General features: G+C 42.0%; 1 protein-coding gene across 3 annotated transcripts in view; it reads right to left on the bottom strand.

The window, feature by feature from the left end:
* The window catches only part of LOC105300115 (core histone macro-H2A.2), a 46,166-nt gene that overhangs the window by 16,095 nt on the left and 13,713 nt on the right, over positions 1-16,358 (bottom strand). For all 3 annotated transcript variants that reach the window (XM_023537825.1, XM_011372163.2, XM_011372162.2), the window contains one exon: positions 10,072-10,301. In XM_023537825.1, coding sequence (XP_023393593.1) covers positions 10,072-10,243 — 172 coding nt within the window. In that variant the 5' untranslated portion in view covers positions 10,244-10,301. The remainder of the gene's footprint in view (positions 1-10,071; positions 10,302-16,358) is intronic.

Genomic DNA, 16,358 nt, shown 5'->3' with positions numbered 1-16,358 from the left:
GAAGCCTACTTACCACCTGGACTGACGTCTATAGACTTGTTTTGTATAAAAGAAAAATAAACTCTCTTGTTTAAGCCACTGTCGAGAGAAGTTAATCCTGACCAAAACAGAATCCTAAATAGGACCTGAGCTGCTTTCAGTGTACAGACAGAAGGGCCATCCTGGAAGGGAAACGTCATGTAGGTAAAGTCTGACTTTTGTACCCACTGGGACCTCTTTCAGAATCTCCTTTTCCTCTTCACTTGATGTCCCAGGACTCTCTTGTCCTCAAGGAAAGTGGATGGAAGAACTGACTTATACTATGGGACAAAGAAATGCTTAACCTGAGAAATGAATTCCTAGTGGGTACGAATGAGACCTGAGAAGAAAGGTACCTATGAGACCTGAGAAGAAAGGTATGTTGGGGCTCTGGGGTTTTCCACATATCCCGCAGGACCTATTCATGGCTCTGAGTTTAACAAATATGTCATTTTGTAAATGTGAAAAAATGATAGAAAGGAATTTTCCTAAAACTACTTTATGTGCTATCAAAATTTTTGAGTCATAAAAATTTTAAATCTATAGAATTGGTTTATTTTATCTGTATGCTTTCTCCTTCATCCTGTCTTATTTTATTTTTCTTCTTCAATTTAGGAAAGATGCTCTGCTAAATCAATTTTGTCTTCCTTCAAAAGTATAAGTGAGTCTATAAAGAAAAATTCCTTCCCTTAGAAAGCTGGAGGCACTGTGACAATGAGCTGTCTCACTAATACATGGGAGGAAGTGTGTATATATGCATGTGTGCATAAATTTGTTGTGTGTGATATGTGTGGACGGGCATGTATGTGTGTGTCTTGGGGGATTTGCTGGTTCGATCGCATAAATACTAAACCCTAAAATTAACAGGTAATTCTGTATGAGTCTTTACAATCAACCTAATTTCAAACGAAATAGTACATGAAATTGCCATCATTCATAAAATAAAAACTTGGCATAAGTATGCCACATTAACTAAGCAAATATAATTAACAAAAAATTAGAATAAAATAAGCATTACAGTTAAATATTTATATGACATTTCCATAATGAAATGTGCTAAATCACTGCTAATTCACCTCACAACATCCTTTCCAGGTTATTAAGCAATGAATATTGTGTTTACCAACAATTTATTTATAGAGTGGTTGTGTTATCTGAATCAAAGATTGGGACACTGCATTGTGAGAAGTGTTAACATACTTGTTGGGACAATGGGACACAGTATTTGAAATCAATGCCACATTAGATAAACTGGTTTGCTGCATTCAGACTGCTGCCCAACCCATTCTTTCTCTTAAAAAGTGTATCCATCAAAAAGAAATGCAGTTATAAAGCTTTCAATAACAGGCTTGCTTTATGACTCTAGCTTAAAATGTGCAGCTCCCCATTGTTCGAAATAAAAAGGAGTTTCCTACACTTGCTCATCTCAGGGGACCCACACTTGAGAGGAAGGTGCACTCCACTCGCCCCTTTCCCTAGATGCGTAGGGGGGCCAAGGAGCCTCCCAATTTTAAGCTTCTGAGCAATTGAATTTAATTTAGCATCTTGGACCACCACTCTCCTGCCTCTGTCACCTGCATGTCCCAAGTTCATTAAATTAGCCGTCCGCATGAGAGGCAGGGCTAATGGGAAGCCCAACATCCTTGGAGCCTTCACGAAGTCCCCGAAGGTAAGGATATTTTTAGCTTGACAGACAGATGCACAGACATGAGATTCAGAGACAGAATATCTGCCAGAATCAAACAGCACAGGAGACTAAAGGCAGCGATTCAGCAGGTGGCACGAAGCTGGGCAGAAGGTGAGGCTTGGGTGCAGCTGGGCTCCCGGACAAGCCCTTCCAAAATCAGTCATAAGAAAAAAAACCACGATCATGTGCTCTAGTGTAAAAGCAGAGGTAGAGCTTTATTTTCTTAAGAAAACAAAACAAACAAAAGAAACTTCTTAATACACAGCAGAAACTCTAGACCAAGGAGTTCTTTTCTCTGTTGGATGTTTAGTCTGAACATTCCTTGGGACAGAGATGTCAACATTCAAATGTTTGAAATAACATTAGTCATTAATATTTTCAAATGCTGTTCTGACAAATATATGCACATGAACTATAAAGTAAGCATTAGGGTTAAATATTTATGTGGCATTTCCATAATGAAAAGTGTTAAATCATTGCAAATTAATTCTCATGCCAACTTTTCCAGGTTATAGTTGCTACATTCTTGAGTGATTTTATTGATCTTGAGAACATAAGTATCCTTCTACTGGCAATAAACAGAAAAACTGTATTTTTATAGCACACATTTATTTCACTGAAAATTTTGTGGGAAGATCACTATTTCGCTAAGTGGTGGAGACATCTATGGAAATTTATAAACTTCCACAGCAAACCTCTCAATTCTTAGAAGTCTTACTTCCTGCAATAGTAACCATTTGGAATGCAGCTGAGTATCTGGTAGTACAAAGAGTGATTACTGTAGCCAAAAGGGATGTTGGAAGGCTCACCATGCAAATTATTTTGGAAGAGCCAGTGTCCTCTCATTTCGTACACACTCTAAATCAACATCGAAAGTCCCACCTCCCAGTGGATGAGAAATACCACATTAAAGGGAGGGGTGGAAGGAGGGCATGGAGTGAGTGGCCACTCCTTCAAGACTGTCTTCTTCTCCATCCCCTTCTTGCTTGCTCGCTTGCCCACTGGGTAACAGTGCCCATGGGGCTCTGTCTGGGCTCTCTGCTCTGCTTAGGTTATGCAGTCTTCTGTGGGAACCCGGCCTATTTATGACTTGTTTCCACCCACCTGCCCATATGGTCAGGTCTTCACCTTCTGCTCTGCTGTGATGTCACCTGGAACCCTCACCTGGGTGTTCCACAGGTAAATCGAACCCGGCCTATTTATGACTTGTTTCCACCCACCTGCCCATATGGTCAGGTCTTCACCTTCTGCTCTGCTGTGATGTCACCTGGAATCCCTCACCTGGGTGTTCCACAGGTAAATCAAACTCACCACACTACCAAATCCAATTCACCCCCACCCCAAACCTGCTCTGACCTTCGCCCTTAGGACTGGCAGCTCCATCTACATGCAGTCCTAGGAGTCATTCCCTACCTCTCCCTCTTCTTCCCCCTCCCTCCTCCCAGCCTCATCAATCTCACATACCTTTGCCCCTTTTCTTCAAGCTCGTTGCCATGACCTGAGTTAAGACTCTCTTCTCTTCCAGCCCAGATAATTGCAATGGCTGTCTAAATGGTTTCATTGCTCCCAGCTTTGTCCTCCTCCAGATCCATGCCAACAAGGCCACTGCTAGCCCACAGGTGCCTTAGTGCAGATCAGAAAAAGATGCACTTTCCTCAAGATACTTTACTTCTCTGATTTCATTATAACAAGACCCTTTACTGCCATCTGCTGGAAATGCTCATAATGAATATACAGTTCTTTAAGGTCCATGGTGTGAATGATACTCCCTCCTTGTGCAGTGTACAACCTGCACAACCATACATGTGGCCCTGGCTGCCAAAGTGATCTTTTCAAAATACAAGTGTAATAAATATCATTAGATTAAAAAATGCTTGGTGTTATATGGATAGGCCCAATTGTCTGGAAATGATGGGTTTCTACGTTACACAATAATTTCATAAGGTGCCCTGAAATTCAACCCTTTTTGTCCTGTCAATTAATAATATATTACAAAATATTTTCTCATCATAAAAATGGTAAACAATTCATTCTCAATATTTTACATTTACATTGTATCTATTGCTGATATACACAAAATTCTCTTCCAGAATTTGGGGCTTGCTTTTTCAGTCCATTTTTCCTTATTTACATCGGAGATGTGAACTAGGCTACATACTTGGGGTGTTTCCACTTTCTGACCATTGTGCATAATGTTGTATGAATAACTGTGTATAAGTTATCTGTTTCAGTCTCTGATTTCAATCCTTTGGGCATATTCCTAGGAGTGGAATTACTGGATCATGATAATTCTTTTAACTTTTTGAAGAACCATCAAACAATTTTCTTACAGCAAGTATACCATTTTACATTCCTGTGAGCAATGCATAAGGGTTCTAATTTCTCTACATCCTTACCAAAACTTGTTATTCTGGTTTTTTTTTTTTTAAATGACAGCCATTCTAATGAGTGTCAGGATAAGGTTTTAAATGCAAAAAATACATAGTATGACAAAACTGATGACACTGAAATATAGTTTTCAAAGTGTTAAAATATCTGGGCTATAGTAGGCTATGTGCTTCTTTATTAATGCATTAAATAATAAGATCTGGTGGCAGGTCTATTAAACTACTGTGGTTCTGAAGTAATGAAAGTGTAAATGATATTCTAGATAGCTATAACAATGCAAATACAGTAAGAAAATGTCAGTGGTTTCAATTGCTGAAAAAGTGCCAGTTGTTGCTGGCACTGCTGTGGTTTGTTGCTCACATTCATAAAGGAAGGAAATGCTAAATTTCAGGCATGGTTAGTAAAATCGAAGATAGAATCCGAAGACCACAGGCTTGAGCCTCTCCTGTGTCACACCCTCACCCGCCTCCCATACCACCAGCTGCCGACCTCTCTCATTTCCCTCTTCTGGGCCAAACTCCCTAGAATGGTCCCTACTCGTTTTGTTTCCCGTCCATACTTCCCACTCCCCAGCTCACTGCAGTTCAGTTTTGACCACTCACACCATCTTCAGTAAGGTTGCCATGACCTAGAGGTGGCTAGATCTGTTGTCCTTGTCTGGTTCAATGACATGATCCCTGAAGGTTACTGACTCCCTCTCCTTCCCTTGGTCTCTAGGGCACTGACTCTTCCGCCTTTCACCTTAACCTCTGGCTGCTCTCCTCAGTCTCCTTCGACACTCAGATCCTCCTACCTGGCTCATAAACCCAGGAGTGCTCGGGCTGGGCCTGGGCTCCCTCGTCCTGTTGCTGTGCTCTCTCTGGGTGACATTACTTACTGCCACAGCCTTTACTGCAGTCCGCTCAAGATATGTACATCTGTAGCTCTAGCTTACAGCTCTGTCCTGGATTCCACACATGCCCAGTAGGTCTTCGCTCAATTACAGCAACAGCCACATGGACTGAATTGCTACTATGTGCCTGGAGTAGCGCTAAGCACTTTTTAGGCATTTTCTTAAGTAATCCTCACAATGAAACTATGAGAGTAAAGTGACATGTCTAACGATTTTAAGCTGATAAGTGGCAGAGGCAGAATCCAGCGTCCCTAACCACTCTGCCCTCCTGGGTATCTCGTAGACACCAAAACCCTATAGGTCTCAAACCGAGCCCCTCACCCTATATCCCGTTTCTCCCCGACCGTTTCCTACTTCGACTACAGGTACCATTTGCCACACGCCAGCTACTTTCCTCTTCCAATCCTCTTGGCCGGACTCCTTATACAAATTCTCTATCTTCTTGTCTCCAAGTCCACATCTCTACTCCTCAACCCGTGCTGCTTGGCTTGAAAGAAAGCAGCCAGCTCAAAGCTGAAAGAGTTACACCGTCCTTGATGTCCCTCCTTGCTTAGCCAATCCGTTATTGAGCAGAGCTGATTCTGCCCTCCAGATGTCTCCCACACTGTCCATTTCTTCTCACTGCACACCCCTAGTCCTGGCTACTGTCATTTCTCAAAAGTGACACTAAAGCAGGCCTCTGGTTTCCTGGACACCGATCTTATCTTGCTTCCTGCTAACCTTCTCCACCTAAAAAGCCCCAGTGATGCCCCTAGAATGCCATCCCCTCTCCCCTGGTGTGATGCAAAATGTGCACATTCCCAATGTGGCCCTCAAGGACCTGCCCCCCACCCCATCTCATTCACACCCTCACCCTTCTGTCCCATCATTTCTCAGCTTGTTCCAGGTACACAGAACTTCCTCTAGTTTCTGGAAGGGGCTACACACTTCTTCTAAATTTCCGGTCTTCACCTTTGTTCCTCCCCAACATGACAATCTTCCTCAGCTCAACCTCTCCATCTTAATCTAGTTAATTCCTACTAATTCCCTACTCTGGCTGCCCATCAGAATCATTTAGGGGAGCTTTTAAAAACCCTGGAGCCCAGAACATACCCCAGAATCTCTGAGGGGAGACCCAGGCATCGAGATTTTAAATCAATAAATTTGAGAAAAACCAGGGTTGATAACCTGGTTTAGAACTTAAAAAGCCTTGCTTTATATTAGGAAGCCTCCCCTGTGCCCCACCACTCCCAACTTCCCAAAGCTTCTTTAGCTTCCCTGACCAACATGCAAGTTATCTTATTGTGATGTGCTTAATGCTTGTCTGCCCTGCTAGGTCAGCCCAGTGAAGGAAGGACCACGTCTGCCTGTTTTCCATTGTATCTTCAGGCCTGAACCAAAGGAGAAATTCAGTGAATATTGTGTCATGAATGCTAGAGGTCATTTCAAGGGTGACAGGAGGCTTTCACACCTTTCACACTTTGAACACCCTTTCCTAAATAATATCAATTGATGCCTCCTCCCAAAAACAAAATTTAAAAACTAAAAAAATCACCCTTTACTTGTTCAACGATGGCCTGCAGTTCCACTAATAACGATTCAGTCCTTTGGCTTAAAACGTCCCGTCTCATTAAAATGCAAATACAGCCCCAAAATATAACACCTTAACGGCATTAGTCATTATACTTTGCCGTGAATGATTTCATCAGCTCTTAATAGAAGAGAGAGAAGAATTACCATTTACAGAATGCATCTTATGCGTCAGGCATTTTACATACCTGAAGCTCCAGAAACACCGGAAGCTCAGAGAGATTCAGGCATTAGCCCAAGGTAACAGAGCTGGTGAATTGATAAACCAGATTTTAACTGACATCTGATGAAGCCTGTACTCACTCAACTCCTGCCTGAGTGGAGCGGGGGAAAAGCACAAAAGAAAGGGAAAGGACACAGAGAAGACAGGTCTGGGCCTCAGAACACCAAACTTCACATTCTCCATCTGACCCAGGGGCGATGCTGGAATTGGGGTGGTGGGGAGGGCATATTATTGGCAATGGCATCCTTTTCGGTGCTCATCTTCTTTTCCATTTCATGTCCAACTCATTAGCAAATCCTGTTGGCTTTGCCTTCAAAATATATCAGTACTCTGACCACTTTGTGGTGCCTTCGCTGCCCACTTCCCAGCCACGTCTCTCGCTGGATCTCTGCAAAAGCCTTCCAGCTGCTTTCCCTGCTTCCGCCCTTGTACTCTCCTCCCCAGGGTCAGATCATTTCTGCCTCTGCTCAAAAGCCTCCAGAGCTCCCTTCTCTAACTCTTATCCTCCCACCAGCCTATTCTCCCTTGGGCTTATTTACAGTCCATGCTCCCTCCTCAGTTCCAGCCTTCTGGCTCCACTGCTGTTCCCCACAAACTCCTAGCAACTACCTTCTCTTGGCCTGGGGAACCAGCCCCCATACATCTGCAGGCCAACTCTCTGGCCTCCTTCAGATGCCACCCCCTTAGCAGGGCCTTCCTGGACTGGCTCTATGTACAACTCTCCTCCCCGCTTCCTGGAATACTCTATCTGTCCCTTCCTGCTTTATTTGTCCCTTAACACTTAGCACCACCTGATGCATCCCATACACTCCACTTATTTGCTTGCTGTTCCTCCTCTCCAGAATGTTTTCTGCTTGAGGGCGGGCACCCCTGTCTATCTTGGGCTCTGCTGTATCCTCAGCATCTAGAACAATACCTGGCATATGGTAGGTGTTCAATAATTGTTTGTTGAATGAACAGAAAATTATGAGATATCAGTTTGGGAAATAGGGTGATGCTCTTCTTTGGGAGATACTATAATTCTTTAAAGACCTGCTGGCTCAAAGTCAGAGTATGCTTTCAGGCTATAGTAGACATTGCTATGGGAGCTGGGAGCTCTAATCCGGGACAAATTACAAATCATACCAACAGAGCAATCCTATTACCGTGGAGTATCTGAGGACTTAGATGCTTAACAAATATTTGCTGAATGAATGAATAAGAAAACGTAAGGCTTTTATCTGAACTGAAGACAAACAGAGATGCCAGTGATTAAAAAGGCCAAATTTTGTTCTATAATACATGAAGTTTAGACTTTTGCCAAGTAGAGGCACAAGAAGTACTTAATTATTTGATTATATAAACATTATAATGGGGCAGTGTAGTGTAACAGAAAATGCACGGCCTGGGGTCAAAGGACCTCAAGGAACTCCAGCTCCCCACTTGGAAGCCATGGGATCTCTGAACTACCCAGAGTTTTCCAGTCTCAGTGGGTGATAGAAACCTAAGAGGTCTCGGAAGCTAAGCAGGGTCAGGCCTGGTTAGTACTTGGATGGGAGACTACCTAGGAAGACCAGGTGCTCTAGGCGTAAAAAATAACAAATAAGGGATCGTAAGCTGACAAGGTCCTTGCACTCGGTGAGGTCAACCAAAGGTTACCTAGCCTAAAAAAAAAAAAAAAAAAAAAGAAAGAAAGAAAAGAAACCTAAGAGGTTGTTTTAAAGCTTCATTCATCTTTCTCAAAGTTCCTCCTCTCCATACTGGAGCCAGTAGATTTTTCCATCAGATTCCTGGGTTCTACCCCAGAACCAGTGAGTCAGACTACCCGGGAGGGATACAGCCAGGAGCCTGAATTTTAAACATGCATTCCCCAAGCTTTTAGACCTGCTGCTAAAAGACTGGCTACCATCTTGCTCCTCTGAGTGGTCCCTGAACCAGCATCATCATCTTCACCTGGGAACTCATTAGAAATGCAGAGTGTCAGGCCCCATTCAAAGCTTGTCAACAAGACCCCCAGAGTGACCCCCACTTTGTAAAGCACTGCTCTATCACACTTGATTCAATCGCAATCAACTTTCAGGTCCTTCCAGACCTCCCCAACCTCCTAAACGATCCTCCTAAAAAACTTTCAGTCCAGGAACAAGCTTTTCATTTCACAATAAGGGACAGGCTCAAAGTATCAAGGTCTTCCTGACAGAAGGTCGGGGGGCGGGGGAGAAGGTTTCCACGGGTGAATCAAGGCAGACCTTTCACCAGTAACATTGCTTGGTGAGCAACAGGGACCAAGAGGCACAACAGGATGGAGCATTTAAAGAAGAGATTGCTCTTGAGGGAAAAGCAGGGGGGGAGTAGGGACCTGGGACAGAAACTGGGTCCAGCCCTGCCACACCTGGGGGTTTTCATACTATGTGGCTGCAGGGGACTCAGCTTCTGGGTAGACAGTTTGGGGAGGTTGGGGAGGTTGCTTTTTTCCCAGTAGACTTCCCAAAGGATTTAACCCTGGTGCCTGGGGTTTTGTTAACCTTGGGCAAAGTCAGAGACACTGATGTTCATGGCTAAAACGACTCCTTTAATGAACTTATTTACATAAATTTTTACTTTTATATTTTTTATAGAAAAGCATCCTTGAAGTTGTGAAGTATGGTTTCTATTTAACTGACATAAAAGAATAAGAACAACAACAAAAAACTAAATAGAAAGTGACTCAAATATATAAAGTACACACAGAGCAAAAATCTCATCTCTTAGTAAAAAATAATTTTAACAATCAATATGGGAAACTATTTCCTACATACCCACTACAGACAGAGAACCAATTCTGAAAAGGAGAGCAAAATTGGAACATTATTGGCTTCATGGAACCAACAGAAGATGCTTTTGATGCTCAGGTCAATTTTACTTATGGACAGAGTCCTGGTTTTATACACCAGGAGAATTGATGTTTAAAGAAGACTTTGATGTGAGTGCAGACACCCTTTTACAAAAGAGTAAACCCCCATCCTTCCTGTAGTTTCTCTTCTTCTGGTACCTAGATTTTTACATACTGCATTTGCCTAAAGTAAGACACACCTTTTTCAGGGCTCGTCTGGAAAAGCCACTTTATTGTGGGTTCTCTTCCTCCTGTGTTGATCATCTGTCCTTATGCCCTCTCTCTCCCCAAAGCTTGCAGAAATTGATTTTAGCCAAGCAGGCAAGCTGAAATCCCGTTACCACCGACAGTAGCCTTGAGACGGCACCCCTCCCGGCCGGTGTGAGAGAAGCTGAGGGGAGGGTGGGATATGGGAGCGGGTTACCTGCTCTGTGTGTTCATATTACCTGCTAGGTACTCGATGACTGCTGCCATGTACACGGGAGCACCCACGCTGATCCGGTACTTGAATGTCCCTTTCTTCAGGTAACGCATCAGTCTCCCCACTGGGAAGATGACACCAGCCCTGGCTGAACGGGACAGCTTAGACATTTTCTTCTTCCCGCTCCGGCCCGACATCTTGCCTCAGTTTCCCTCTCAGCTTGCTTACACAGTGACCTCCCAACACTACACAATGCTGAAAAAGAAAGAAGGCAGGTTGAGAAACAATGGCTGGCAAACATTTTAAGAACAGTGGTGTGGCCCCAGAGCACCATGTGACACGCCTGATAGCCCCATGGAGGCAGCTGAGACCTGGTTGCCACCGCAGGGAACAGCAGGCAGGGAGCTGGGCATGGAGTCTTTGCAGGCCAACCGGCAGGCCCACCCACAAATATGTCCTCACCCCATCAAGCCAGCCCAACCTCAACAGCAGAAACCAAATAAATTGTCACTAGAGGGAGAAGTCATGTTCTGTAGTCAGCTGAATAATGGCTTCCAAAATGTCCACTTCATTATCCCCAGAGCCATTTGTGAATGTGTTGCCTTATATGGCAAAGGGGACTCTGCAGATGTGATTAAGTTCAGGATCCTAAGATGGGGAGATTATCCAGGATTATCAGAGTGGGCCTAATGTAATTGCAAAGGTCCTTTTGAGAGGGAGGCAGGAGATGAGAGTGAGTAAGTGATATGACTGAAGGAAATGAATTCTCCCCTCAGAGCCTCCAGAAGGAACTAGTCCTGCTGACGCTTTCATTTTAGCCCAGTGAAGCTGATTTTGGACTTCTGACCTCCAGACTGTAAGACGGAATAAATTGGGGGATAATTTGTTACAGCAGCAATAAGAAAACTAACACAATTCCTCTTTTCTCTGATTTGCTTCTGCCTATTTTAATACATAGTACTTAGTTATTATGGCCACGCCTATTACAATGTTAGCTTTCCCCAACAGCTCACAACTGATGAGCTCGTCTTACGTAGAAACACTTTTCTAAATTTCCAATAATGCAGCATTCTTAAAAACAGAAACATGCCAGGAGACAATTTTATTGAATACGCTAATGCAGAGTAACCAAACATATCCAATCAAAAGCTAGGATGTGACCCAAGCTTCTGCTCCTTTGAATAAGGAATTCAGGTTGATTTGGGGGAGAAACTTCAGAATCAACCCAAAGAGGTGACATCAGTACAATGCACTGAGACACATGTATATATCATTGTTGTTTCAGGAAGCTATTTTCTGTGTGAAGATAACATAATTATATACTTCTGAAAAAGTCTCTGTAAAGGCTCTGCAAGGCTTCTGAGAATTGTAATGGAGCTTAACCTGTTGGTTGAGGGAGTATTGTGACCAAAAAATGGAATAGAATTCAGAATAAATAAAAGCAAAGTGCAAAGGGCAAACAAGCAGGAGGACCAAATAAAGGAACCAGAAAAATTCTAGGAAATGTGTTAATGAATGAAGGCTCTCTGCCCCAAAGGCAACATGATTCTCAGTGGCCATTTTGGAGATGGAAAATAAACTGAAATTGGTTCTCTCTGTTAAGGTAGCCATCTCAAATTTTGGCTAGGTCAACTTACCAACAGACAAGATGGCAATGAAAAGGCCGAAGAAAGTGGCTAAAAATATGATGGAAGAAAGTGAGAAATGAATGCATGGCTAATATGAAAGATACAAAACTGGGATTTATTTAATCTGGAAGGGAAAACGAACATAGAGTTCAATTTTCCAAGGTATCTGATTACTCTGTTATGACTGGGTTTAATATAAACCTATGGAATTAGCAACAAACCTCATTCTCAAAGCCCTCTATCTCCTTGGTGAAGGATGTGAGTTTGAAGTATTTTATAACATCTTCACATAAATTAATTTTAAATGCTTACACATATTTACTATGCTTCCATTTTATGCATCGTTTTGCCACCAACAGATGTAGGTATTCATCAAAGTTAAGTACAAGTCAAGATGAGCAAATACCCTTAGAATATTACCTCTTTCGCAGTGAGGCATGGGGATAAAACAATATCGCCATTTTTAGAACTTTGTATTTTCTGTGCTTCTGCTGTCTGAGGCTGCTAACTCTCATAAATCCACTTATAGAAGTCCTCTCTTGGAGGACGCACACAACTTCATATTAGGATTATGACCATCAATTTATAGTAAAGAAACTTAGGCTAATCATCAGTCAATGTCCTGAGTACCCGTTGTTGGTCATCACTGTCCCAGGAACAGGGGATACATAAAGCAATGTGAAATGGTCCTTATCCTCAGCGAGAGCTACATGGCACATGTTTGCGAGCTGGTTAGCGTTCAAAATAGAAATAAGTGGCTCCTGGTTTAGTAGAAAGAGTCCAGGACAGAGAACAGGAAGCCCTGGGTGTGGCCTCACTTCTACATAACTAGCTATGTGAGCTCTGGGTGTCACTGGTGTGGGGCTCATCTGTAAAACAGGAAAGTGACTAATTGATCTTAAAGGCCTTTCTGGTCTTAAACATTCCAATTTTTTCAACTTTCAAATGGTTCTGGAAAAGAAGTTTAGTCTCTTTAAGAAATGAGTTTAAAGCGTTAACAGCCTATGCAGGTTCATAAAGAGGTATTAGTATTGGTGACTCCACTAAGCCAATTATGTGCTTTTTTCAGTTACTGGTAAGTGGAGGGAGGAGGGAGGATTAATAGATCTGGTTGCCAAGGAAACCACCTAAAAAGCCCATCACAGAGTGGACATGCCTAGTGGATATGATGCATGCTGGATGGTCACAATCTCTCTTACCAACAGAGAGAACCATGCACACAGCACAGAAGACATAGGACCCCTCATTCCCCTCTCCCAATTTCCTCAAACGAAAATAGCCAGAGAATGAGTAGGTGTGCAGAATAAAGCTACCTAGAGACTTTCCCAAAGTCAGCCAAAAGGAGTCACAAATTTCCCTAAAAATTGGAAATTAGGACCAGCAGTAGAAGAAAAACTGGTGGCTTCAGGAGATCAATGCCTAAAACACTCATGAAGATAAAATAGTCAAGTAAGGAAAACCAGGGTTAGATCAAATAGAGAAACAAGCCAGCTAATTATAAAATGTAAGGATCGCCCCAAATAGCATTCTGTATCAACTTTCTTTGGCTTCCAGACTTTCCTCTAGGTTAGGGCCTTAGACAGAGCTGAAGATGGAGCTCCATTTGAAGTCTAAGTGTGACAGTGACTATTACTACTGTATGTGCTTTAACAGGGCTGGAGAGCTCTTTGTATCTGGGGAGCTCATCTTTTCAAACCCTGTGCTGCGTTTAAGCATCTAGGTACCTAACTCCTGGCCTCAAGGGCTAGGACGCCCCTGTATATTGTAAGAACCAGACCTAGGGAAGCAGGGAGAAGGCTGATGGCCCTCGCATATCCCACCTACTGTAACTCACAGATGGCAGGAAGAGCTGTGCCTCCTCACCTCCTGGAACCATGTGAGAGAAGACCCTGCTTTCTAAAGGCCGCCCTTGCCCCCGAGCCTGTGCCAGACTCTGCCTGCAGTTGTAAGAATGATAACTCCTGGCTTCCCTCTTTTCCATGCCACCCTTTCCCCTGACTCTATCCATTCTTGAGAGGTCAAGAGATAAAAACGTGAAGTTTTTATCTACTTCCTGTGAATCTGAATCTGTGTAGGGCTACTCATATAAAGGGAAAAGAACTACTGCAATGTGAAATATGTTTCCATCAGACTAACATTTAAATGTTTACATTTATTTACCTTCTGCTATAAAACAAATTTTGCTCTAATTAAGTAAAGCTTAAGGATTCTAGTACATTATGTCTGTTCACACGTTTGAAGAAATAATATGGGCTTCCAGTGGTTATAGGCACTATGTGGAGGTCACATGGCCATGCTCATGTGGCTCTATCCTCCAGGAGTCTCTAGGGTTCTTAAGAGGAATTGGGAACCGGATCAGACACAACCTAGATCTGCAACATACCTGTCCTTTCATATCTGAAGGACCAAGAATAACCAAGGTATATGCTATAGGTATAAAGGTATAAAGACCAAGGTATAAAGTCTTGTAATTACTTGCAAAGTGAATGGGAGTTTTAATCATGTTAATGGTAAGGGACAGGAAAATAAAACTCAAAACTCAGGGGAGGGGGAAGGAGGTGTTGCCTGTTCATTCCCTTTTACCTCCAGGAGCACAGCAGTTGGAAAAACAAAACTGGCTTTGTGTGTGCTGAGGAAGAGGGCATATTTGAACCCCACTGTTTTAGGACTTATTTCTATGGTCGGGTTTTAAGCCCATAAAGTTTGATTTTACAGATATCACAAGGGTAAATATTAAATTGCAGCATTGACTCAGACATAGACAATAAATTCACACCAGCCTATTCAAATAACTGCGGATTCATTCATTTTATGATACTCTTTTAAAAAAACATTAGCTTTAGAAATCAGTATGCATCTTGCAATCTTTGACATCATAGATTCAATGAAAGACAGTATTAATGGAGCACTTATTATTGAGCAAGAAACTACATTAGATAGTGTGGGAAATATATGGCCATTGTCCTCAATAAAGTTTCATGACAAACCATAATAAAATTTCAAATAGAAGTTAGAGACATGGTTCCCAGACTGTGATTCAAGGCACCCTGGGATACATCAGTGAATGTTTAAGCTTTCGAAAAAATATGATACTCAAACTCTGCTGGACCCCACAACTACCATCTCATTCCACATAGTGGTTCTACTAGTGGTTCATAGTAGTTTGCACTATCTTAATTTTGATGATTCCATATCTTTGCAAAGCAGAGGTTTTGGCTGTTGCTTTGATTAAAAGCAAGTGCTGGGTGAAAATCAATGTGGAACAGAAAATGAGTGCCAATGTCTAATCTGATCCTAAGGTTTGAGAAATTGTACAGTGCCCAACAGGTACACACATCCTATTTGTAATTCATCATGGTTATTTAAGAACGGGATAAATTTTTTTTTCTAAGTCCTGTGCTAATTATTTTTCGAACATCTGTTAAATTGTTAGGACATAAGCATTTATTAAGTTGTGTGGACTTAACTACTTATTAATGTAGTGGACAGCCATTTCTTCTGGCTGAGGGGCTCCGAGAAAAAATGACTGAGACACTTAAGTTCTCTGTGACTTGAGAAAGTTTGGGAACTTCTCTGCTATGGCCCACTGTAGAGCCCACCAACAAGCTAAAATGTGTAATTATGACTTGCTCAAGGTCACCCTGAAGCAAGGAAAACAAGGAAGTTAAAGGAGTTATTTAAAATTTTGAGTTTATCTTTAAATCTAACTGATATTTGCATATAGTAAAATGAAGCAGAAAGGTAAAGAAACGCATAAAATGAAAAGCACCAGACTCCAGTTCCACTCTTTGTACCCCAATCTCACTTCCAGAGGTCATTCCACATAATAACTTTTAATGTGAGTTCTGCTGGTTACTTCTAAAATTCTGTTTATACCTCTACGTCCCGATTTTCACTTTTAGACAGTCTCTATCTATGCCTATCTAAGAAGGATGAGAACTTAATCACTCTTTTCCTCCTCTCTTTTCTAATTGTTAACAGTATATTTTCATTTTTATTTCCTTCATTGATTACCTTGAAAATGTTAAACAATACACTTCAATCTCTATTTCTGACTCCACCAACTTTAGGTATCATCTCTGGAGTCACTGTTACGTAAGATGAGGATTTTCATGCCCTAATCTCTCTCTGGTCCTCTCCTCCCTACTTTACCTCTGGATTTCTACCTCTGTCTTCTATACTTTCCATTGTCCCAATTCATAACATTTATACTTTGTTCTGTAATTACGATGAGATCTTCATTTTGTCTCTAGGTTTATTCTGGAAATTAAATGCCCATAAGCAGCATTTATATGATTAAGACTTTGTAAATACTGTTCCCTTCAGAATTGAAAGGGGTGCTAGCATCACGTTTCCTTCTGTGGTCCAACACTAGGACCCTTGTGTCTTAGTATCAAGAAGTGGATTCGATTTTATTCTTTGTTCTGAAAATGTGTTGTTCAAAATCATCTACATTTTACTTGGCTTCATGTCCCTCTTGTATACCTGGCCCCCTCCAAGTTACTAATTACAGTTGATTCACATTATGTGCAGTACAGTAGTTACCCCCCCTATCTGCGGTTTCTCTTTCTGTGGTTCCAGTTACCCATGGACAACCTGGATCCAAAAATACTAAATAAAAAATTCCAGAAATAAACAATTCATAGGTTTTAAATTGTGTGCCGATCTAAGTAGCGTGATATCT

The sequence above is a fragment of the Pteropus vampyrus genome, unplaced genomic scaffold (genome assembly GCF_000151845.1).
Source record: "Pteropus vampyrus isolate Shadow unplaced genomic scaffold, Pvam_2.0 Scaffold202, whole genome shotgun sequence".
NCBI classification, from domain to species: domain Eukaryota; kingdom Metazoa; phylum Chordata; class Mammalia; order Chiroptera; family Pteropodidae; genus Pteropus; species Pteropus vampyrus.
Note: the sequence above shows the minus strand (reverse complement) of the source record. Positions and strands in the feature narration are given on the sequence as shown.